The 25,787-nt window shown below is 34.5% G+C and overlaps 2 protein-coding genes across 5 annotated transcripts; one reads left to right on the top strand and one right to left on the bottom strand.

Moving 5' to 3' along the window:
- Positions 1 to 10,440: 10,440 nt before the first annotated feature.
- On the top strand, positions 10,441 to 13,908 carry LOC114739863 (pentatricopeptide repeat-containing protein At1g09820). 4 transcript variants are annotated; one of them, XM_028927966.1, is made up of 2 exons: positions 10,441 to 11,126; positions 11,667 to 13,908. In XM_028927966.1, exon 2 carries the CDS (start codon positions 11,690 to 11,692, stop codon positions 13,382 to 13,384), a length of 1,695 nt encoding a protein of 564 aa, XP_028783799.1. In that variant the 5' UTR covers positions 10,441 to 11,126; positions 11,667 to 11,689; the 3' UTR covers positions 13,385 to 13,908. The 4 variants fall into 4 exon arrangements, with proteins under 4 accessions (XP_028783799.1, XP_028783798.1, XP_028783800.1 ...); XM_028927965.1 differs by having other exon boundaries at positions 11,664 to 13,908; XM_028927967.1 differs by having other exon boundaries at positions 11,653 to 13,908.
- Positions 13,909 to 15,188: 1,280 nt separating this feature from the next.
- LOC114739852 (extended synaptotagmin-1) lies at positions 15,189 to 25,438 on the bottom strand. Its single transcript, XM_028927953.1, has 8 exons — positions 24,235 to 25,438; positions 21,629 to 21,870; positions 19,836 to 19,854; positions 18,653 to 18,858; positions 17,902 to 18,011; positions 17,701 to 17,799; positions 15,835 to 16,270; positions 15,189 to 15,718 (listed from the first exon to the last, which is right to left on the bottom strand). Exons 1-8 carry the CDS (start codon positions 25,065 to 25,067, stop codon positions 15,630 to 15,632), a joined length of 2,034 nt encoding a protein of 677 aa, XP_028783786.1. The 5' UTR covers positions 25,068 to 25,438; the 3' UTR covers positions 15,189 to 15,629.
- Between the last annotated feature and the right edge of the window lie 349 nt (positions 25,439 to 25,787).

The raw sequence follows: 25,787 nt of genomic DNA, 5'->3' as shown, positions 1-25,787 counted from the left end.
TCGTGACATAAGGTCAGAACGCTCTACACAGTTCTCTCCCACTTTTGAAACTTTGTGTAGTGATGCAGAGACGCCTTTATACCCAGGGTGTAAAGATGATTACACAAGGTTGACAACCGTATTGAAGTTGATGAACTTGAAGGAAAAAAATGGTTGGACTGATGCTAGTTTCGCAGAATTGCTTGAACTGCTGAGCGATATTCTTCCAAAGGGGAATTTACTTCCAAAACGAATGTATGAGGCAAAGAAAATTTTGTGTCCGATAGGTTTTGAATATGAGAAGATACATGCATGCCCTAATGACTGTATATTATTGAGAAATGAGTATGAAGACTTGAATAAGTGCCCTAAATGTAGAATTTCAAGATACAAAATTAAGAAAAATAATGGTGATTATAATGAGATGACCAAAGGTTCTTCTTTGAAGGTTTTGTGGTATCTTCCAATAATACTATGATTTAAGTATCTATTTGCTAATGCCACAGAAGTAAAGAACTTGAGATGGCATTTCAATGAGAAAATATATGATGGAAAGCTTCATCACCCAGTAGATTCTCCTCAATAGAAAACAATAAATCAAAAATTTTCTCAATTCGAAAGCGAGTCAAGAAACCTTCAGCTAGAGCTTTGTACGAATGGAATTAATCCATATGGTAATCTTAGTAGCACACACAGTGCTTGGCTAGTACTCCTTGTAATTTACAACTTACCTCTTTGGTTATGTATGAAAAGAAATTATATCATGCTATCTTTGATGACCTCAAGGCCAAAACAGTCAGGAAACGATATCAATGTGTATTTGGCACCTTTGTTTGAGGATCTGCAGAAATTATGAGAGGAAGGTGTTGATGTGTTTGATACATATAAACAAGAAACCTTCAATTTACGTGTCATGATCTTCACCACGACAAATGACTTTCTGACACATGAAAATTGCCAAAATACAGTGTTAAGGGGCATAAAGCATGTCCGATATGCAAAGAAGACACCCACTACATGCAACTTGAACATGACAAGAAGACAGTCTACCTTGCTTACAGAAGGTTTCTTAGTCGGCACTACCCTTACTGTAGGTTGAAGAAGGCATTTAACGGCTCACAAAAATATCAAATGGTTCTAATACCATTAATTGGAGAAGAAGTTTATCAACGGGTGAAGGGAATTAATGTGGTCTTGGTAAAAAGAAGAAGAAGACTACTGGTGAGAGGAATATATGAAAAAAAATATCTATCTTTTTTGATTTTCCATATTAGCAAAATCTTGATGTGATGCATATGGAAAAGAACGTGTGTGAGAGCCTTGTTAATACACTTTTACATATAAGTGGAAAGACTAAGGATGGAATCAATGCAAGATGAGACTTGGTAGAAATTGGAATAAGAAAACTCCTCCACCCACAAGAAAAAGATGGTAAGAGGACTTATTTACATCCAGCTGTGCACACATTATCAAAAGAAGAGAAAAGAAGTTTATGTGGTTTTGTCAATAGCATTAAGGTTCCACAAGGTTATTCTTCTAATTTGAGCAAAATTGTTTCAATGTGAGATTTGAAGATAACGGGGATGAAGTCTCATGATTGTCACGTGTTGATGTAACAATTACTTCCACTTGCTATTCAAGGTATTATGAAAACCAATGTGAGAAGTACTATTACAAGACTTTGTAAGCAAAGTCATTGATCCTGCTGAATTAGATGAATTAGAAAATGAAGGTTATGTGATCTTCTCCCAATTGGAAATACACTTTCCTCTATTATTTTTTGACATTATGGTCCACTTGATAGCTCATCTTGTGCGAGAGATAAGATTTTGCAACCTAAACGGGTACTCTAAGAATCCTTATCGGCCTGAGACATCAATTGTTGAGAAATATGTAGCTAAGGAGACACTTGAGTTTTATAACGCATGTCTTGATAGGATAAAAACAGTTGGACTTCCTCAATCTCGACATGATCAGGGGAGAAGCAAGGGAACACGGGATGTCATAGTGAGGTCTATGTCAAAAGAAGTTGCAATGCAGGCATATCTATACATTTTAAACAACACGGATGAAGTTTTGCCTTACTTGAATGCTCACAAGAATATGTTGAAGAACTTGAATCCAAGAAAGAACGATATGCAAATAGCTAATGAACATAATAAGTCATTTGCAGAGTGGTTCAAGCAAGAAGTGTTAAAAGATGATAATCCTTCTGAGACAATACAGAGGCTAGCTGCAGGGCCTTGTTTTGAGGTTTTGTGTTGGGACGGATATGACATAAATGGTTATTCATTTTACACAAAAACCCAAGATGATAAGAGCACCATGCAAAACAATGGGGTGATGGTAGTAGCCGAAGCTATGCATTTTGCTAGTTCTAAAGATAGAAACCCAACGTTAGTGACAATGTCCTATTATAGAATAATAGAAGAGATATGGGAAGTTAGTTATACCAAGTTTAAAGTTCCTGTTTTCAAATGTAAGTAGATTAATAGTAATACTGTGCAAGTAGATAAAGAATTTGGATTTGTTTCGGTTGATCTTGAGAAGTTTGGATATGGCAATGAACTATTTATTTTAGCAAGTCAAACGAAACAAGTGTTTTATGTTCCCAAACTAACAAAGAAGAAATTGTCTATCGTGCTTCAAGGTAAGAGGCAAGAAGCTGGTGGAGATGATGGTGACTCAAAGTTTAACAGCTACTCGACCTAAAACAGTTGAATTGGATTTAGTAGATGATGACTATGCTGTTAGAGATGATCATTGTGAAGGAATTTGGGAGGATAATTGTTGTAAGGCCTAAATAAATTATTTGATGTTTCTTATTAAATTCATTTCATATTTTTTATTATTATTCATAATATGATTTTTTTGTTAAATATATTTAATGTTTTATATTAACTTGATATTTCTTATTCTTATATTTATTAATTGGTTGTTATTTGAATAGAAAATGGACGGATCCGATTAACAAGGTTCTGGTAATGATAGCTCCTTTACTTGCCAGAGAAAGGGTAGAGGGCCAACTTGTATGAAACATTTGGCTTTACATGATGAGACCGCATAGCCCATGAGAATTACAGTGGAGTTTGATGATGATCTGAAGCCTATAGGAAAAATTGGGACTCAATTTACTATTTATGTGGGTTATGTCATACGCAGTAAGATTGGAATTGACATTCGTAGCTGAAAGAAAGTGGACAAAGATTTGAAGCAAAGTATTTGGGAGGATATTTTGGTACATTACGAATTCTTTTCTCTATTTGTTTCAATTATAATTACTTATTTACTTATAACCCTATACTATTATATTGCAGCTGACATTTGGTATTCCAGCCACTGAGCAAATGAGAGAATGTCTGTTTAAGCAACTTGATGAACGGTGGAGGGATTTTAAATCCACGTGTACAAAACACTATATTCGTGGAAAAAGAAAAGGTGAGCATCCTAAGAAACGATACCAGTTTATTAGTGACGAGGCATAGGAGAGTTTTGTGAAGCAACGTGAAGACCATTTCAAGTTTGGTTTCTTCAAACTTAGTTTTTAATTAGTTCATATTTTATTTCATTAACTAACTTTGTTGAATTTGTTTCATTGTCATAGGCATTGAGTCAGAAGAACAAGCAAATATCTGAATAGAATGTGTACCCACATGCCATGTCTTGTGCAGGGTATAGTGGGTTAGAAAGAAGTATGATGGAAAAACGGATCAAGAATGCACAGATGGCTGCTGCTTTAGATCCTACTGGCTACATTCCACCCATTGAGCATCCTTCTCGTTAAGAAAAATGGAAGGTGAACAATTAAAAAGGGTCAATGCATTACTCCAGAGTCTGCTGCTGTTACTGAGATGATTGTAAGTAATATTTATATATTATGCTTCATTAATTACTTTTTTCAATTATCTTAAATTGAATTTGTTGCTTTAATGTTAGAGATACACTTGAGGAGCAATTATCCTAAGGTACATTCGTCTCTCAAGGACGGATAGATATCTTAGCCACTACCATTGGAAAGGCTGACCATCCTAGCAGAATCAGAGGGGCCCCTAAAAAGATTGATATTGAATAATTTTTTGGGTTTGGTTCATGAAGAAGCACTGGATCATCCTTCGCTGACATGGTATCTAAAGAGGAGCTTAACCAATGATTACATGAAGAAACAAAAAGAGTTCGAGCTAAACTCAGTGAACAACACAAGGTGGAGATGCAAAAGATACGTGAGTAGTTCGACGCCAAGTTTCAACAGGCTATGATGATGATGGGCATGACCGGATTCCAGATGCCTTGAGTGTCTGAACCTTCCCAGGTAATAATCACACATCTTTTCAAATCTTCTAAAGGTTCATTTGATCCATTTAAACTTATTTAATGTGCCTTAACTAATTTCATATTATGTTTCAGGGTTCACCTGTGATAAAAAGTGGGAAGAGTAGTAATAATCAGAAGAAGCAACTGACAGTGTCGGACCCTAACCCTGACCCTGTCAAAGACGATGGAATGTCGTGTGCTCTTTATGTGGACTTTGAAGATTTAGCTGTTTATATGGCTAATGGTTGAGCATTCTTGGGCACAACGATCCATGACATGAAAGTTCCAAAGGATCAAGCGAGGGTGACGGTGGATAGGATTCTTCGTGGTCATAGTGGTACACTAGTGCCCAATCCTACTAATGAGATTCGACTATTGCTTCAGGCTAAAGGACATTTCATTTTATAGCCAAAGAGACTTGTTGCAAAGCCATTGACGAAGAAGGCAACAGCAAAGAAGGCCACAAAGAGCACATCATCAAATCCTATACTCCTGCCTCTTCCTGGTGATCTTGCGCTTATGTATTCCAGTTTGGAGGTTCTTCATTCTGTAATAGCAAACATGAATAAGCCCGTTACTTTCAAGATACCGCTGGGGATTGTGGGTTCAGATATAGCATATGACTTCACCATTGACAAGAAGGACCTCGTTCAGTTCCTCAGCTTTAAGAAACTGGATATAATTTTCATGCAGCTGGCTATTTTGTAAGTTACAATATCATTTTCTTAATTCGTGTTATACTTATATATGTCCTAATGTTTCTTATTTGAACAATAGGCACTTTACTCAAATCTGTCAACAAGGAGGACTTGAATGAACATATGGCTTTATATGTCCTTAAAGGGTGCAGAAAATAGTTAATACTATGGAAGCGAGGTCGATCTACATGATGACCACAGTAACTTAAACGAGAAAGCAAATATATTTTGTACCTTACGTGGAAGAGTAAGTATATTATTGTATTTGAGATACACAAGTTGTATGTACAGGATTATGATTAACATGGTTTGTATTTTGCAGTTATTATTAGGCCTTAATTGTTTGTGTCCCTTTTGATAACAAAGTCTACTGGTTCGATTCCCTTTGTGGAAGTCCATCCAAAGAAACCAAAGATGTCATCGACACGTTAGTTTATGTTTATATATTTATTACGTGTGAAGTTTATAAAAACATGCTCTAATATCATTTCTTTTATTGTTGATAGACCTTTTTATAGTTTCAATGTTGTGGCGAAGAACCAAAATAGACAACAACCAATATGGATTCTCCCAAAAGTATGTTGTTTTGAGCTAAATATATACTTTTAAATCTTTTTCAATAATTAAAGTTAATGTTTATAATCAAAATCTAATATTCAATTTTATATTTCATTTTGTTAGTACTGTTGTCAACAAAGGAGTGTTGAATGTGGATATTATGTCATCCGTTACATGAATGACATCATTGAGACATGGGTGATTGAGAAATTAGACGAGGTAAAGATAAGTTACATTGTATGTAATTCTTTAATTCTTTTCACATTTTTGATTAAGTTGACTACGTTATTTTTTATTTATAGGTATTTCAAAACGTTGTGCCATATCACATGAATGGAATCAATTTGATGAGGGACACTATGTTAACAATATTGCTACAGAATTTTGAAAATTTGAAATAGGTCATTCCTCAAACAATTCATAGTTAGATTTTTTCCCTCTTAGTTTCCCCCTATACATGTTCTTTAGTTCTATTGTGCAGATAGAATTCATTTAGCTTGTTATTATTTTTTGAATTATGTCTTTACTTGTTGTTAGGAGAAGTAGCAAGCTACTTCTAAGGTATCATCTTGTAGTTATAAGATTGATTTCTGCATGTCCTGCCTAGTTCCCTTGTAAGCTTTGTGCCTATGTTAAAAGAAATTTCAATACTTGCTGCGCTGCATGTATATATATTAACTAGCTAGTTGATTATTTGTTCATATGGTCATCTTGAAATAGTTCTGCATATTCTGCACTGCCTGGATTTATTTGGAACTGTAAATTGCAAGGAGGTAAAAAGAAATACACACAGTATTATTTAAAAAAAAAAAAGTTTTTAACTGCGGTTATTTAAATAATCGCCGTGAAAAGTCAAACTGTCGTGTTTTATTTACCTTTAAATGTTGACTGTATCCACTACGTCTCCAGAACCGCCATAAAAGACCCTTAATAACCATCGTTAAAAGCTTTTGTTTTGGCAGTGTGATTATTCTATTTCTTTTAGGTTGTAAGAGCGCATATGACTGAATAATTCCTTTCTTTGATACATTCTCTAGAAACACATATATTTAGTTGAGGGGGGACTTATGTTTAGTAGTTCATCAAATGATCGATGGAATTTGTATTTGTAATGATAGGGAGGAAAAAAAGAGAGAGAGAAGCTTCCCTTTCTTAGTCTGATAGTTAGTACTCCTCTGGTTCTTAATATAAGACCTAATTATTAAGTTCATTTTGGTCCTAAATATAAGATCTATTTATCATATTTATCAATTTTTTTCTAAATTATCCTTATAGATACTTCCTCAATCATAATCAAGTAGAAGAGGGAGAAAGGATATTAAGAAAGATGATTATATAATTTTAGAAAAAATATGTCATATTTTTTTTTGTAATTAACTAATTTACCTAACTTTTTTAATCTAATCAAATTAGTTAAATAGATCTTTTATTAAAGACCGGAGGGGTATTTGTTTACTAGATCCTTGATTTGGGAACACAATTCAACTGTCTGTTTGATGTGCAAATATAGTAAATATTTTTGTTTTGATTGTTGGAATGTTCTTCTCTGTTATGACCATTTTTTTTTCATTGCATGGATGTTTGTTAGGTTACTGACTACGTTGTAGCCAGATATAAAAACTGGAGCTTCATGGTCTTTGTGAAACTGCAAAGCACTAACAACGCAGGGACCATTTAAGATAAAGCTTCGAATCAGAACCTAATCTTGAACTAGGGAAATAAATAGGTGAATATATACTTTGAATCGTCGCATCGCACCTGAACTAGCTAATCTCTTCGAACCCAAATTCGAAATCACTTTCAAGAACAATTGTGGCTAATGGAGAAGCAAATCACTTTGTAGAAGTTTGATTCCCTCCGTGGAGAACCCCCTCTCCCTTAGTTGTAGAAACTGAACCCGTTGAAGCAAATCGAACTCCTCCTCATCCAAGCGGCCTTCCCTTTTGTTGCGTTCATTTCTGACGAAGATCTCAAGTTTCAACCACGTCTATTTTTCTGTTGGCCCTTCAGTGTGTGTGGTATGAGGAAAATGGAGGGAATGGGGGGCAAAGAAAAATTTTAATAAGTTTGATTTAAAAAATTAGAGAGGGAGGATTTTCAAATTTTAATAAAAATAAGATGTAAGATAAAAAATAATAAAAATTAACTAAAAGTTTTTAATCCTATTTTTTTAATTTTTTAAATTGAGTTTATTAAAATTTTTCTTCCCTTACTTTCTCTCCATTTCTTTCATGCCAAAAGGACTAAATATAAGGACTAGGGGTATTAACAGGTAAAGTGAAAGGATTTAAAAAAAAAAAGAAAAAAATATAGGCACTGAAGTAAAAATTAAAGAAATCTATAAGCATATGTAGAATGGTTTTTTCTAAATTTGATAGACTAAAATAAAATTTGATACAAACATGTATACTTTTGGCTTGTATTTTATTAAACATTCTATAAAATTTAAAAAAATTTAAATTAAATAAAAACAAAATTTGTCCATATAAAAATATTTTTTTACCAAATAAAGTAATATTAAAATTCCTCTTCTCCTCCTTTCTGATAAATGCAAACATAGTTTTTTTTTTGGAATACAAGAAAAGGCAATATTAAAAACTGAAAGGCTTGTGTATTTATTTTTTTAATTTTAAGCACAAATTTATAAAATTATTTTTCAGAAAAGGTCTTGAGGATAAAATAAGAAATCATATTTGAAACAGCAAAAACATCCAAAAGTTACATTTGGCTCGACAATGATGTGCAGCGGGCGATGAGTGCAAAAAAAAAAAAGGATTTCTCTGATTTTTCAAAACAAAAAATAGAAAATCCAAAAACAAAAAGGAAAATTGGTCAAGAGTCTCTCTTTGGCAAATTAATTGGCAAATGGCATCTGCAATAAATATAAACATGTGGGCCTCTTAAATGTTAGTAAGTGTGGTAGAAAAAAGATCATATTGTTTTAACAGATACTAATTGCATATGACGGATTCTCACTTGCATATCACAAATCTTAATTGTATATGATGGATACTTAGTTGCATATGAGATCTTATTGTATGATACAAATCTTAATTACATATCTTTGATTCAAATTTACATACTGTTGATTCTAATTACCTATTGTGGATACCTAGTTGCACATGGTATCTTATTGCATATTATGGATCTTAATTGTATATAATTGACCCAAAGTTGCATATTGATGATTTTAATTGCATATATGGATGCCTAGTTGCATATAAGATTTTATTGCGTATCACGGATCTGAACTGCATATTACTGATCCCAAGTTGCATATGTCTGATTCTAATTACATATTATGGATACCTAGTTACATATGAAACCTTATTATATATCACAAATTCTAATTGCATATCATTAGTCCAAATTTGCATATTGCTAATTTTAATTGCATTTATGCCACTATTCCCATAAAAAATTTGTACAGTACTCACAAACAAATTTTTATCTACAAACATGATAAAAATTGCATATTGATGATTTTAAATGCATATGTGGATGCCTAATTACATATAAGATTTTATTGCGTATCATAGATTCTAATTGCATATTATTGATCCAAAGTTGTATATGTTTGATTCTAATTACATATTGTGGATATCTAGTTGCACATGAGACCTTATTACGTATCACAAATCCTAATTACATGTCATTGATCCAAATTTGTATATTGCTAATTTTAATTGCATTTATACCACTATTCACATAAATTTTTTTTGTCCAGTACTCACAAACAAATTATTATCTATAAATTAACAAGATAAAAGTAGGATCCATTATATGCAATTAACATTCGTTGATAAGAATTTGTTCGTGAATACTGTATAAAGAAAGTTGTTTATGTGAATAGTAATATATATGCAATTAAAATTCGTGATATACAATAAGGTCTCATATGCAATTAGGAATTTGCAATATAGAATTAGAATCAAGCTCATGCAACTATGGATTATCAATATGTAATTAGGATTTGTGATATGTAATAAAGTTTCATATGTAACTAGGCATCTAAGTAAGCAATTAGAATTACCAATATGCAATTTTGGATTATTTTATGCACTTAGGACTCGTGATATGTAATAAGAGACCATATGCAATTAGGTATCTATAATATGCAAGTTTGGATCAACAATATGCAATTAGCTTCCATAATATGCAATAAAATCGCATATGCAACTAGATATCCACCGCATATAATTAGTATCTGTGATATGTAAATGAGGATTGATTATATGCAATTAGCATTTGTTAGGGCAATATGGTCTTTTCTTATCACACTTACTCACATTTGAGAGGCCCATAACTTTATATTTATTACATGTCGTATTTTCCAATTAATTTGTAAAAGAGGGATTTTTAATCAATTTTTCCAAAACAAAAGGAGGAAAAATTAAAAAATTGTCTTGATTTTTAGTTTTTAAAAACATATAACTATTTTCTTTCAAAATAATTGAAAACAAATTACTAAACAAGTTTTTTTATTAAGATATATCTAATACTCTAAAATATTTTACAATGCATTCAGTATTTCAAAATATTTTTTTGTGTATCCAACACCCTGAAATATTTTTTTATCTTGGTATTAAATACATTAAAAAATATTTTTGGATGTTGAACGCATCTAAAAAAACATTTTGTGATGCCGAGTACACCAAAAAATACTTCACAGTTCTGACCATATCTAAAAAATATTTCAGAATATAAGATGCATTATAAAATATTTTAAAGTATTAGATACATTCAAGAAAATACTAAGAAATGCTGGATAGACCTTAACTTTTTTTTTTAATTTTTTTTTAAAAAACAACAATTATTATTTTTTTTTTTTGGGTTGCCAAAACATGAAACCAGACAAACCTTCGAAGTTCGAACCATGTACCTCCACCCAACTCCCTTCTTCATCTTCTTCCTCGACTCCTTGTTAACCCCTCTCTCGTGCTGAAGCCGCTGGCATCTTCATCCCCGTGAACTCAAATCCCACAAGTTTCTCTAATTCCCCCACAACGACGGCATCGACTGCGTCATTTCATCCTCTTGCTCAACCGACTGTCCTCTCATTGCTCCATATATAAACCTATATCCCCAAATGTTACCCTGATCGCCGCCTTCACTGCTGGCTTCACCAGATTGTCCAGGTCGGGAGGTGGCTAAATCACGAGGCCAGATTGCCAGCTCCAGAGATGCGGTGCAGATCACGGTGTCCAATGTTGTGTTTTAGAGTGATCCCTATGCAAAGATCTCTCATCGGTTGAATTGCCTCAATTTGGTGCGCAAGAGTGACAACTTTTTGCCTTCACCACCTTCTAAATACTGCAATCATTTATATGGAAAGGAAAAGTATTTGCAAAGGGTTTTTTGGGCCCCTTTTCCAATGAAAAAGAAATTTTACAAAGAGAAGCTAATACAAGGTCTATTTCCTGGTGGGGTGCCAATGTAACAGGATAACTTGATGAATTTGATATTTGTTTGTGGTAGCCATTCTAAAGTCTTGCATGCCTGGGGGTGAGATTTTAGGCAGGTACAAGTGGAAGTAGACGGCCAGGCTGCTATCCAACTGCTGACTAGGAATGACAATAGGTTGGATTATACACTATACTTTCAGTCCTTGTTTTTCCTTTTCTCTTGTATTTTAATCGATTGCCTCGCTAAATTTCAAGATGACCATGTTGATTACTGAAAAAGTGAAAGGGTTGTTTGTTTAATATTGTTTTCCATGAATAGTCTCATATGCGCTCCAATTGACATTATTTCCATTTTTTGCAAGCATGCTAGTCATAATTTGCAAGTCATGTTCTTCGTTTATATAGAAGAAAAGATAGACTTAACTTGCCTGTGTGATTATGAGTTCCAGGCTTCCAGCAATTTTATCCTCGTGGTCCTTGGTTTGCAAGTCCATAACAGTTAATTTGCTAGCGAGATTCCTCAATTTAAAAAAGAAAAGGGGTTGTGTAACTTGCTAAAGTTACTATGGTTTGATACTCAGATTTCCTTATTCGCAACTTTATTACCATTAATTTGCAAGTGATAGTCATCTATTTATAAAGGAAAAGAGACATTTTTTAATCATGTGAACATAATATTCTTTTATCTAACTTATTCTCAGTATTCTGTCAGCAGGCCCAATATTTTAGTCTTTCACTATGCTGTCCATTTTAGAGTTAATACGGAAGCAACATTGGTCAGAGGTCAAAACACATCTTCGAGTCACTCAACCTACGATACTTCTTGAGCAATTGCTTAGTGCAGGAGTTGATTCAGAGCTTGTTCTTAGGTTCTATAAATGGTCTGAGAGAGAGTTCAAACCTTCATATGGTCTTGAAACCACTGGCAAAGTTTTACTTTCTTTATTGAATGCCAAAAAGTACTCTACAGTGAGGTCCTTTCTGGATGGTTTTGTGAAGAATGAAAAGCATCCAGTTTTCTCGATTTTTCATTCCATTTTGGTTTGCAGTGATCGAACTCATGCCAATGCTATAATAATTGATATGTTGATCCTTGCATATGTGAGAAACTCGGAACTCCATTCTGCTTGTGAAGCATTCATGCGAGCTCAAGATTATGGCTTTAATTTATCATTGAATTCTTGCAATCCGCTATTGAGTGCTTTGGTGCAGGAGAATAAATTTGGCGATGTGGAACAAGTGTACAAGACAATGATCAAAAGGCGGATTAAGCCTAATCTGACCACATTTAACATTTTCATTAATGGCCTCTGCAAAGCTGGGAAGTTGAATAAGGCAGGGGATGTTATTGAAGACATCAAGGCTTGGGGATTCTCCCCAAATGTTGTTACTTATAATACTCTTATTGACGGATACTGTAAGAAGGGCAAGGCTGGAAGAATGTACAAGGTTCAAGCTATTTTGAAGGAAATGCTGGCTAATAAAGTTTGTGCCAATGAGATTACCTTCAATACTATTATTGATGGTTTTTGTAAGGATGAAAATGCAATGGCTGCAACGAAGGCTTTTGAAGAAATGCTGAGACAAGGATTAAAACCCACTTTAGTTACATACAACTCATTGATAAATGGCCTTTGTAATAATGGGAAGCTAGAAGAGGCAATTGCTTTGTGGGATGAAATGGCAGGCTTAGGTTTAAAGCCCAATATTATTACTTATAATGCTCTTATTAATGGGTGTTGTAAGAAGAAGATGATAAAGGAAGCAACAAAGTTCTTTGATGATATAACTATTCAAGCGTTGGTTCCCAGTGCTGTAACATTCAATACGCTAATTGATGCTTACTGTAAGGAAGGAATGATGGAGGCGGCATTTGCACTGCATAGGTCAATGCTAGATGAAGGAGTTTTCCCAAATGTTTCAAGCTATAATTGCTTAATTGCAGGTTTATGTAAAAAAGGAAATATGATAGCAGCCAAGGAGCTTTTAAGTGAAATGGAGGATAATGGCTTGAGAGCTGATATAGTGACATATAACATATTAATAGATGGATGGTGTAAGGTGGGGGAATCAAGAAAGGCAGAAAAGTTATTAAATGAAATGTTTTATGTGGGTGTGATACCTAATCATATAACATATAATACTTTGATGGATGGCTATTGCATGCAGGGGAATCTCAGGGCAGCATTGAATGTGAGGACTCGGATGGAGAGAGAAGGTAAGCGAGCAAATGTTGTTACATACAACGTGTTACTTAAAGGATTCTGTAAAATATTGAAGATGGAGGCAGCTAATGGACTTCTTAATGAGATGTTAGAAAGGGGTCTGACCCCAAATCGGACTACCTATGATATTGTTAGAGTTGAAATGATGGAGAAAGGTTTTATTCCAAATATAGAAGGGCATCTATATAATATCTCCGGCATGACTTAGCATGAGCATGAGGTGTTAAATGGATTTCCATGATTGATGTGCAATTTGCTGTGGAGGATTGAGATTTCACAAAAGAGCGCCAGAAAAATTGAGAAGTTTTCTGGTTGGCAGCTACTGTTGCTGGGAAAATTCATCAAAAGAATCATATTCTTATTGCTGGCATCTTGTGGAGTTGGCCATAGGCATCAAAATTAGGGAAGCTGTTATATGTTGCATGTAATTACGTCTAGTTTTTAAATTAATTGAGAAAAGCGTCAACGCTATAAGAATGATCGCTTTTAGCTTCAAGTTCAGCAAGCTTTACCGTCTCGGGGTAATTTATCGCTCAACTTTCATGAGTTACAATTTTAGTTTTGAATATTTTAATAACTGCGCTGCGGCGTTCATGCGGGCATCCTCTATTGTTTATTTTGCTAGTGACTCATGGTTGTAATGGCTATTAAATTTGGTGGCTGTTGTGTGTATATTATCTTTTCGGAATTCTATGTCAAAATTTTTTCAAACTATTTTATTTTTGGTTTATTATAGCATATTTTCCCATAATTTGGTGTCTTGATTAACTCCATTGTGTGCTTTCGGGATAGGACACGTCTTTAAGGACACATTTTGCCTTCGGGAATAATTATCATAATTTTTTTTAAAAAAAATGATAGGGTTTTAATTCATTATTCTGCTGAAATCCATGAAAGAGATCAAAGGAATAAGATATAAAAGTTCTTCAAGTAATCTGATCAATCAAAACGCAGGTCTAACCCATAATATAAGAGTTTGGCCCAAAAAAACAAAATACCATTTTTTGTTCTAAACTAGTTATAAGTTGCATTTGATTTTAAAAATAAGATCTTAATTTATTTTGTCTCTTAATTTATAATTTATATTCTAAACTATCCCTATTGATTATATATATTGATAGGGTTTTTATTCAAAGGTAGTCATGATTAAATTGATATTTTAGAGAATTTAACTTATATTTGTTACAAATAACTAATTTAACAAATTTTCTTAATTTACTTAAATTAATTAAATAACTTTTATATTAAAGACCGGAAGTAGCATAAGAGAAAGTGCCGGTTTGAATCGGCGGTGAATCATCATGATTTTATAAAATCATAATTTCTATAAGTGACACCGATTAAAAGTGATGTTAGTTAACTATAATTTCTGTTTGGATACTTTTTCTTATAAGTCACATTGAGAATGTGGATTATGTTTGAAATTCATTTATTAAAATCACTTCTAAACATATAATTACCAAAAAGCAACAAGGGTATACAAGAGAAATATAATTTAATATAAGTAATAATTACTATTATTTAATTATAATTATAATTTAATAATAATTATTAATAAGAATAGATAGGAGGAATTCTAGTTGTTGAACCTCTATCATGATTTTTAAATCGTCAAAGCTATTCCGAATAATTTATGCTCAAATATGCAATTCGGACTAAAATTACAATTATGGGATTTCAAAAAGTTTAGCCAAACAGGGCAAATATATTTCATAATTACTTATTTGAGTTTAAGTGGATTTGTTTGAACTTCCACATCCTTTTTTGAAAGACCTGCATAAAAATATGCTACTTATGTAAATAAAACCAACGTAACAGTAGTATTTATATCATTTGTGGGTGCATAGATAACTGGATGATTTTTCAAGGCAAAAAAACCCGACCAATTAGAAACAAAAATAAATGGAAACATAGTGCTCAGCCAAATAGGCACAAAGGCAGAGATGATTTCAGAACGTCCCTCTAAGCATTCGGATCATCACTATTCATTTCTGAGCTATATCCACTGGAACTTGACATTGAAATGCATATATGTTATATTTCATCCAAAACTTAAAGGATCACGTTTCTTCGTCACAAGGTCTTGCTTAACTTTTGATTTCTCATCATTAAATTCTAAGGGGAGCAATATTCAGGAGACTGGAGTTGCAAAGCATTGCAAATTAATTCAAAGGTATGTTACTGGCCATTAATTGCGGCCTCCAAAAACTCTGGTCCAGTTCTCGTAGCCGAAACATGCATAAGCATGCAGTCAAAACCACACATCAAATGGATAAACAGATGTGATAGGGCTAAGGAACATCAGAACTAAAAAACAAAGGGGGCAAGTATTTGGTACTTTAAAAAAATCATAATCCAAGTCAAATAGTCAAAATTAGGAATCTATGACGAGGGGCTTCAAGAATTACTTTGAGAAGAACAAATCTATGTCGTGGAAGCAGCACAACACCATGTCAAGGATTGAAAATACTTGAACCTCCAATATTGATAGCAATTAGGATTGATATGCTAGTAATCACAGCAAGCCAGAGTAAGGCTAACCCTGCAATTGGAAGATCAAACTGTCATCATAAATGTAAGATAGCATAAATAAATATTGAACTTTCAATAAATAATCATGATAAATGAGGTTTAGCAGGAAATCTGTAAATATTGTACCTGTCGAACCTTCAGAACTATCAGAATTTGAAGGATTTGGTTCCACATTAGGACTGGACCTTGAAACATTAGACCCTGTACTTAAGCTGTCACCCAAAGTTTTGGCATACCCTGTTTCAGATGCCACTATACCTTGGAATTCTTCACTAACAATTAATGCTGCCAAAACATCCATAAATGACTCTCTTTCACTCATAGCATCTCTTTCACCCTTCTCATCAGTACCACTTGATTCCTCTGAATCAGACAACTCATCATCTGAAGCATCTGTATCAGTGGAGTCGGTCTTGTCGTCTTCCTCATCCTCCACATATGCTTTATAAGTTAGTCGTAGCAATATCTCCCCTGAAGAGCCCTTTCCCAAAATCCCCCAGCCACCTTGCAAAACCACAACCCGGTCTGTTGGTACAGTATCTTGGAGAGATCCCAGATCAATCTGTAAGCATTTACAGCTATTAAGAACACATCATAATAATGACACATCCTTTAAAATGAATTGTAGGAGTATAAAATTTGGAGCATGAGAAAGAGGTAATCAGGTATGGAGAAAGTGTAGTTCAAATTTCCTTTGATTTGTCATTGTGAAAATCAAACCTGAATATTAGCTTCAAGGACAGAGGAGACTTGGGCTAGGAGACCTTTTTATATCTGTCCTCGTTTACTTTGGTTGTAGATATACTAAGTGATTTTATATTCAAAACTCTTGATGGAGACTCAGCTACTTATGAGGTCATTCAGCTTTAATTTGTTCCACAGTCTGTTCTGACAAACTTCAATTATGACATACTTCAGATCAACAAATGGCTTCCAAATGGATTTAGAACCTCAAGTTAAAAATAAATAGACAACTTGAGCAATAAAAGAGGGAAAACAAGACAACAGCGCGGATATTCATGAAGCTCTTCAAAACTTATGAAAGACTCCCTCTATTCCTGGGGCCATTATAACAAACTGGAGAACAGCACCAGTGATGAGGCAGGCACAGAACCTCTAGGACCTGTGGTAACCTTTCTATTGGGCTTCTTCCTTGAATGGACTACCTAACTATCCAATAGTGGGCATGCTTTGATAGAAGGTTGTCCGGAAGATTGAGTATGGATTTTGTGTCAAGAAAACAGGGAAAGCAAGAGCCAGGACGGAAAAAATAAGGAACCAATCAATTCATAAGGAAAATATAATTTTTGAGAGACACAAAGACTGTATTTTAATGTCGATTCTTAACCTTTATTAATAATAGTAACACAACAACCACAGAAAAATTATCCAGCCCACGACTTTAGCTGGACCTCAAGTAATTAACCCTTTAATCTACTGGACTCTTCTAAAAGGAGTCCATTTGCTGGCAACTGGCTGAAGCCTACAAAATTTAGAAGTTTCAAAAACCAGAAGTAAAGAAGCTGATGTGTAATTGTAAATTCAAATATTTTAAAGATTGCAAACGGTTACTAACCGTTAGGAGCGTTAGTTAGTAGGCATTAGTTGTCAGGCACTTCATACTTCAACCTAGGCCTATAAATAGATATGAAAGGGTACCCAATTGTACAGTATTGATTTCATGAATATACAGCGCACTATTCAGTATGCTCTCTGTTTTTCCCTTTCTCTTCTCTCTTGGATCACCCCTCCTCTGATTCTCTTCTCCTAATTCCCATCTTTCTCCATCTTTCTCCTTCCCCGAACCCTCTTCTATATCTCTTTTCTATTTCTATCCTACCAGAAGCATCACTACTTGAGAACCAAACACGACTGCAATTACCGGGACTAGAAATAAATGCTAGTTAACTAAGTAACAAATTTCTAAAATAAATTACTATTTAATAAGTTAAATATTGCACATAAAAAAATTGTTAACTGTAAATCACATACCTCACCAGTTCCAGCAGTCAAATCCATAAATCCCAACGAATCCTTTACTTGGATGTGTAATTTCTGCTTCTTAGGGTTAGTGACAAGCATATGAAAATCCTGTCAAAGTTTATAATACATGAGCATGAAGTTTAGGATAAAAACATGGCAACCACACATAAACATGCATAAAGATGAATCAGAAAATCAAGCAACCCACACCTGGTTCCAAATTGGCATACCAGGGGGACCAAACACAGTAGTTTGACTGTTCTTTTTGCTTCGAATAGTTTGATCTCCAAGGGTAAGAATAACATACGGATCCGTCTTTCCTGCCAATGAAGTACATGAATGAGGATAGTACAATATCAAGAAAAACATATTGCATTTTTATTGCATAAGTATTGCAGATAGGAATTAGAAATGGTAACGATGGGGGATACAATAAAAAGGAACAATGTGACTACAGTTCACTCACAGATGCACATTATTGTTAGGAATCCTGTAATTATGGACCTATTCATTTCCTTTTTTGCTATACAGACTTACTCATTTTCTGATTAGTCTTATTTATCGCATTGGATTTTAGCATCCAAGTCAACTACTGATAAAATGCTTACATAGTATTATTCATCAGAAAAGCTTTATATTTAAAACAGAGACCTCTAGGACGTATACTACATTGTCATTGCCTGTAATTATGAGAATCCCTAAAATTATGCGTATATTAATTACAAGGACATTCCATGACATCAACACATTTACTTCCCATTCCATTTCCTTTTGAGAATTTAGTCATTCCTCAACAGCATTTTTTTATTTTATTTGGGGGCTGAAATAAATGTCAGAGCAAAAATATTTCCATGAAGAAAATTTCATTACAAGGGAGACAATACGCCAGTTAATAAAATCCAGAATCAGAAAGAAATTTACTTATTAACGGCAAAAAGTAAAATTAAGACAGAGCTTTTACCATAGAAAAAATAAGAAAGCTTTCTAGCATCAACAAGAGTGACGGATAGTTCGCCAACAAAATCCTTGTTTCCGTCTTGCAATTCTCCAGATTTTACATAATCAGAAAGAGGACCAACAGCTTTTCCCTTCTGGAAATCCAATACAATTTTCTTTGGACGTACAAATAGCCGAGGTAAATCTTCAGTGAGGAGTTTTGTCAAAAACCTACAAGATAAAAACCAAAAACATTACCTTCCTATCACAAAGCTTTCAAGATAATGTTCAAATATTAAAGCCATTTCAAAAACAAAAATATAATACATGTGATAACAACGTATAAATCCAAGTTGAAAGGAGGAAAATTTTCAAACTATGCTCTTGAGAATTGCTCAAGCCCAAATAAATATTTTTGCAACTTCTGCATGAGGTTGTTGTTATTGGATTTCTTCAACCCTAGAGTGGCAAGCTTCCTCAAGTCACCATTCATTCTTGACATCAGGTTAATGAAGCTTCCAATCAAAGATTAACAGCTACAAGTAGCAGCGCCCAGATTTATTTTGCTTTGCTACATGAGCCAAGATCTCTTGATATTCTATTTCACATGTTTGAGTGAAGCCTTCCATCAGTCTTGCTTTATGCCGTCCAAGCACCACCATCAGCTTTGTACTTCACATTGAACACGCATTTTTAACCCACAAGGTATTTCCCTCGAGGTCATTGAGTGAGGTGGCACGTGTAATTTCTTTAGGAGCCCAGAGCTCTTCACACACGAGCTCTCTTGACTTAAAAATTGCTAACCCATCCCCACCCCCCCCAAAAAAAAAAAAAAAAAAAGCTAACCCAAAATTGAGAAAGCACCTAAACTAAACCATTTTATTTTGTCAAGACAACAAGTGATTACTGGTTACGAGAAAAGAATGCAAGCACTATTACACGTCATCTCCATATTAAATCTGGTGATATTATGATCATGAGAGAGAATCAGATAGGAAGAACAAGAGAGATAGAATGATAAGAAAGTGTCCTTAACTGTCATAACTCTATAATTCCTCTGTTTCAAGCTAATATAGACAGCATCAAACACGTAAACAACCACATACACCAAGAATGTTTTCATAGAAATCCTATGCAATGAACTTTTTAACATCTTTTTGCCATCAAAAGAATGAACTTTTAACATCTAAAAGACAATGGGGACTTACATTGAGAGAACTGGAATTGCTGATCAAGTCCGATGATATACAAGAAAAGAGATGAAAGTGTCAGTAAAATAAGATGTAGGAAAATAGCGGACGTTATACACTAAGCCATGAATGGAGATTAGATGCAAGAGCTATAGATCTGTAAAAATCATGAAAGACTCTCTTTGCACTCTTAAATTGTAAGATCTGCTAATAGAAGGGGGATTTGGGACATCATAGCTACTTAACAAGTCTTCAAATTCACAAGCTGACCGGGAGAAATCCAACTAGTGTTCAAAACACCCGTTCCCTAAATTATGCATTATAGCCCTATCACAAAGCCACTACACGTACAAGCTAAATGCTACAATAACCATAAATAGTTACCCCGTCTTTACAAAACAATTTCAATCCAACATAACTTTTGAAACATGTTTAGCAAACCCAAGCTTATGATATTGATCCAGCTTAGATGTGGCAGTCCATGTCTCCTGGTATGATGAAATATGACTATAGTTACTAGTTTTATGTTTCCTTGGATCTTCAACCATGCAGTGTAGGTTATTTGGTTTTAGGTGGGGAAGGCTGGATGCAGACCTCGTCAAAGGAGGATTTGTTGTAGGTAGGCAAGAGACAGATGCACTTTGTTTGCCATTACTTGACGTCTTTAAAATGAATGGAAACTCAAGAAACTTCAAGAATCATATACAAGGGTTACTCTGCAGAAATTTTTCATCTTGTTTAAAGGATTGCCTATCCTCCTGTTCATAATTTTTTTCCATCTCACTGAATGAAGTTTCTTTTTCAATCCAACGCTAACACTAAAATTAATAAAAAAATGAATTAGAAAAAAAATGATAATAGTGCATTACAATTTTGATCTCCTTTGTTTAATGGGTTAAGGTGCGTCCAGCACCCCGAACTATTTACCCAGGTGCGTCCAGTGGCCTAAAGTAATTTTGGGTGCATCTAGTGTCCTAAACTAATTAAAATGGTGCGTTCATATCTCAGGCTAACAGAAATATTATGTTTAACTGTTACTTTCTTGACTCAGCTTAAAGTTGACCCCAGATATTTTACATGGTAGACACATGGGCACCCGATGTGTATTATTCTTACTCAAAAGACAATTTATTTAGAAGAAGAGGAAGGAAATAAATTCAATTTTGAGTAAGAATAATACATATCAAATGTCCATATGTCTACCATTTAAAATATTTGGGTCAACTTTAACTGAGTCAGGAAAGTAACAGTTAAACATAACATTTCTGTTAGCCTAGGATATGGACGAATCATTTTAATTAGTTTAGGACACTGGATGCACCCAAAATTACTTTAGGCTACTGGACGCACCTGGGTAAATAATTCAGGGTGCTGGGCGCACCTTAGCCCTTGTTTAATTAGTGGCTATAAGAACAAGCAATGATGTTTAACATCTACTTAACATGTGGGGTTGCTACTTGAATCAAGAAAATATAAACTTAACACTGAAATCCTTTTGATTTATTAAAAGAATGTTTTTTGTTATTACAAATCATGCAACCCTAGAGTAGAGGTATATCAATTAATAAGCACAAGGAAATTGACAACATCTTGGATAAACACCATTAAGGCAATGTTTAACAAGCAGGCATTCTAATTCCACCAGAATTATTTCATTTCCCCTTTCCTCTAGCCTCCCTCACAATCTTTTTATTTATTATAGGTTATCAAGCCCTAAAAATATCAATTCTAGTGTAATTGTTTGTGGAAGCAAACATATGAACATAAATATAAAAAATATAATCTCTTAAGGCCACAAAATTATAACATACCCATTAAATTGAATAAACGGAATGGTGACAACTCAAACTTGATCTTTGGAAGTGAAACAAAAGCCCATGAAACAGCTCCCACCCAAGGCTCCGTTGGGATTAGTCGCAATTTTACCCATAGTTCACCATCAATGTCAAAATCTCGAACCCCAACAGGCACAGCAATTGGGAAAATGCCAAATTTTAGCGAAAGCATCAGCAGCATGCGAGCACCACCGGTATACCTAAGGCCTATTTGGTACCTAAATTAAAAGACATGACAAAAGAAACTTAACAGGTTATATGAAATAACGTTATTGTACAGAGTAGGTCCAATTAATTTCAGCATACAACTAAGTCCCTATAATTTACTCCCTTTGGTCATTATCTCACATAGGACTGGTCCTAAATATAAGCAGCATTATTTTGTCTGAAATTCCATTTTCCCCCCCATTAAATACATGCCTTTACATTAGTTATCACACATTCTCTCTCACTCCCTCTCTTCATAAATAAGGGTATGTTTGGAAACTAAATTACATTTTTGACACATTTATTGCTTTTAACTACTTTTAACTAACATCTTGATCTACAAGATTTGGTTAATTGTTGCTTATATAGGACAAGAGGAAGTAAAACTTTGTAAGAAGGTTTTAATGGTTTTCAACTTTGTACATGGGACTTGACGTGGCTGTCTTGTCACACACCCTTTAACATATTGATATTATTTAGGCACTCGGCAACACATCATGTTGAGTGCGAACTCATTAATTCGTTTACAAATCTATGATTCATGGGAACAACCCAATTACTTTGAAGCTATAAAACCAAAATATAAATTGTACTGGGACTAGTTTGAATTTTGAAAAGAAAGATAGAAAAAAAAAGGACTAATGGAGTAATAAATGCCAATGATATCAAGCATAACTAACATGACAAGGAAAACCTACAAATACATATTATAGCCTTGCATATCAAGCTGATAACTTTAGGCATACCACTCTTTAGATTACTCCACACTGTCAGCTCAAAAAAAGATTACTCCACACTGATCCGTAACCGCACAAGGCATGGCCAAAAGCATTAACCAAAAGAATTTCAAAACCACTTGAAACACATGCTAAAAGATTGATTTTGATGTTTGGCAGCCACTAAAAGATTTGAGGCTTCAGCAATTTAAACTTAAATTTCATCATGGAGCAGGATACACTTGTAAAATCCTTTTTTTCACGCAACAGAATACACTTGGCATTATCCGACCAAATCATAATACCCTCATTTGAATCAAGAAATGTATTGTTGCTAACATGGTACTGAAAAAAAGTCGAAAATAAGATGTGATAGACTCAGAGATAGGGAAGCAACACCTGATGCTGCAATATATGACAAGAAGCTGTAGGAACAAACTGATAATTTGATGATTGCAAGATTCTTTGTGAAATTTAGACAAGAAATAAGAGAAAAGAAAACAGAGGTTGGAGGAGGGGAAGCCAGTGTTACAGAGAAGTGCTAGGAATACTTAGGCCAAGGGCACGCTAGTTCCAACTTGCAAGATTTAAACGAATCAAGAGAGGTATGCCTTTTTGAAAAATGACACATCATTCACAATACATGAAGTTTGAAACTTCTTATGACTTCATGTATAATACTTAAAGAGCTAAGCTAAAGAACCCATCAACGTGTAAAGGAAACAACGTATAATCACACAAAAATGTGTTCATTAGGTGATATTTGTAGAAATAAATGAACTTATGGGGAAGAGCGAAATTATGTGGCCCAAACCACTAAAGGAATCATACCCCATATCCAGTGAACCACTTAGGGGCTTTCCATGACTAAAAATTTAACATGAGAAGTTGGATTTTGGTATAGGAATTATAGGTAAATATCAAAAATATGTTTTTTTAATGAGATTAGGAGTATATTAATTAAGTGTAAATTAGGATTGGATTTTAATATACTAATGTGTTTTATTTTACATTCTATAAGGATTTCATCAGTTAAGTTATTTTGTGAGCTTTAAAATCTTTTGTAATCTTACACATTAACTGTTATCTTTTGAGCTCTATATAAAGCTCTAAGTAATAAGGATTAGGGGAGGCTATCTCGATTGATTATTAATAAAATCTTCTCAGCTCATTACTCTTTTCGTCCCAAATTCTACATATCTCTCCTACTCTCTCACTTTATTTCTCTTAAACCCCCCCCCCCCAAACAAAAAAAACACACACACAACCCGCTCTTTCATTTAAGCTTTGCTACTGGGCCTACATAACATGTTTTGCAAAACCGAACTCAACGTTTTGTCCTCTAATTATGTCCTCGCCATCATTTCTTTTATCAAATTATCTCTCCCACTGCAATAAATGGACGTTCATTTGATTGGTCGCTATTCCAAATTTTTTTCCCAATCAAAGTTACTGTTCCAAATTCACATAAAATTTTGCACTTCGAAGATGATTTCCGTCTCACTGAGTTAAGGCAACTCTTTCAACTAGATCAGAAATTGGATAATGACTGAAGCAGAATAAAGATGAAGGAGGCATATGAGAACAATTTTCAGCCAATCATCAATATAATGAAATAAACAGAAAATGTCGTAGAAGCATATGAAAGCTACAGCTTACTGCAAATCATTTGCCCGACGAGAAGTCCTTCGCTCCACATTTCTAACTGATAATGGCTCATCCCCCAGTGAGAATTGCTTTATCTCAACCCTCTCTACGTAATCCGGTTTCTTTAAGTCGTCGATAACAGGCTGAAGCAGTCCGATGATCCAATTTTCAATCCCAGCTCTGTAGACCTTCCACAATTTCACCAACACCATGTTCACCCATTCAACTGACTCTTTTCTCTGCAAATCCTTCTCTAGAAACAATGAAAAGCTGGTGGGCACCTGTGGCCACACACCACGACGGGTGTCTACGCTCCCAACTTTGCTTCTCCTCCTTGAGGTCCAGAGCTTATCAAAAGCAACCCCAACAAAGAAAAAGAACACAAACAAGCCAACCACGTTACGGTTAATTGGTGGCGATGGTATCGGATGTATCACTCCCAGTTGGGTTCTTAGCTTATCTACAATAGGGTCTTCTCGGAAATTGGTAAAGTTGGAGCTCAACTGAATCGGCGATTCTTGGGACAATTCATCCCCCTCCAATTCATTAGAAACCCGTTTCAAGACGAAAGTTTTTGCAGCCCTTCTCGTAGAATTTGCGAATTCTGCATTCCAGTTTCGGTTAGAACCATCTGTGGGTATTGCGCACAGGCGAAACCCCCATTTCCTTCGAAATTTTCGATACCCTGAATTGGCAAATAATCCTTTCCTTCTTCTTCGAGACATGGGAAACGTCAGAAAACTCTGGTTCCTTGAACCATTAATCGCACTCAAGTTACTACATGGGCAAACGTAAGGAAATATCTGCAAGAAGTCAAAGCTAGCAGAAGCAGATTGTAAAATCATCTAGTAGCTGCAGTGTAAGTCTGGAAGGCCCAATAGCGAAACGGGCATAAGAAATAATAAACTTAAACATGAATCCAATTCAAACCCAATCCTGGATTGGAGGTGTAGACTTAACAGGTCCTCCCAAAGTTACAGCAGCCAGAGGTATATATAGCAGTTATAGAATGAACTTGATTGTTGAAACTTGAAAGCCTGGAGTCTACCACAATCGTAATCTAGAAAGCTTAGGATCTTGAGGAAATGAATTCTGACGTGGAATTGAAAAGCTCATCAAAGAGGGAATTTTCTCTGCAGAGAGAGAGAGAGAGAGGCCGGGGTGCGAGTGGGAGGAAAAACGAAAGTGGAATGAAGCCTCGGAGCACGTTTTATGATTGTGGGAAATTTGAAGCAGTGTTCATGGCCTCAAAACGAGAGAACGTGGATAATAGCTTGGCTTTGAAATTTCTCATCATTTTTAATTAAATTTTACTTTATTGAATTGCTTTTGGACGATTGCGCACGTGGGTCGGAGCCGACGCGGGGAAATTATAATCAAATTTCACATAAAAAAATAATTATCTGTTAATAATAACTTGAACAGCTTATAATGTAAATCTCATAGTAAGAATAACAACTCTGATACTTATTTTTCAATTATTTTTTTACTTGAAACCTTATTGTAATTCTTCCTTCTACTTTCCTTACCCCTGACAAAAAAAAAACCAAAATTATCGTAAAAAT

This window comes from Neltuma alba, unplaced genomic scaffold (assembly GCF_004799145.2).
Source record: "Neltuma alba isolate B1F8T4 unplaced genomic scaffold, ASM479914v2 tig00002944_pilon, whole genome shotgun sequence".
Taxonomy (NCBI): Eukaryota; Viridiplantae; Streptophyta; class Magnoliopsida; order Fabales; family Fabaceae; genus Neltuma; species Neltuma alba.
The sequence above is the reverse complement of the archived record's forward strand: the minus strand, read 5'-3'. Positions and strand labels throughout refer to the sequence as shown.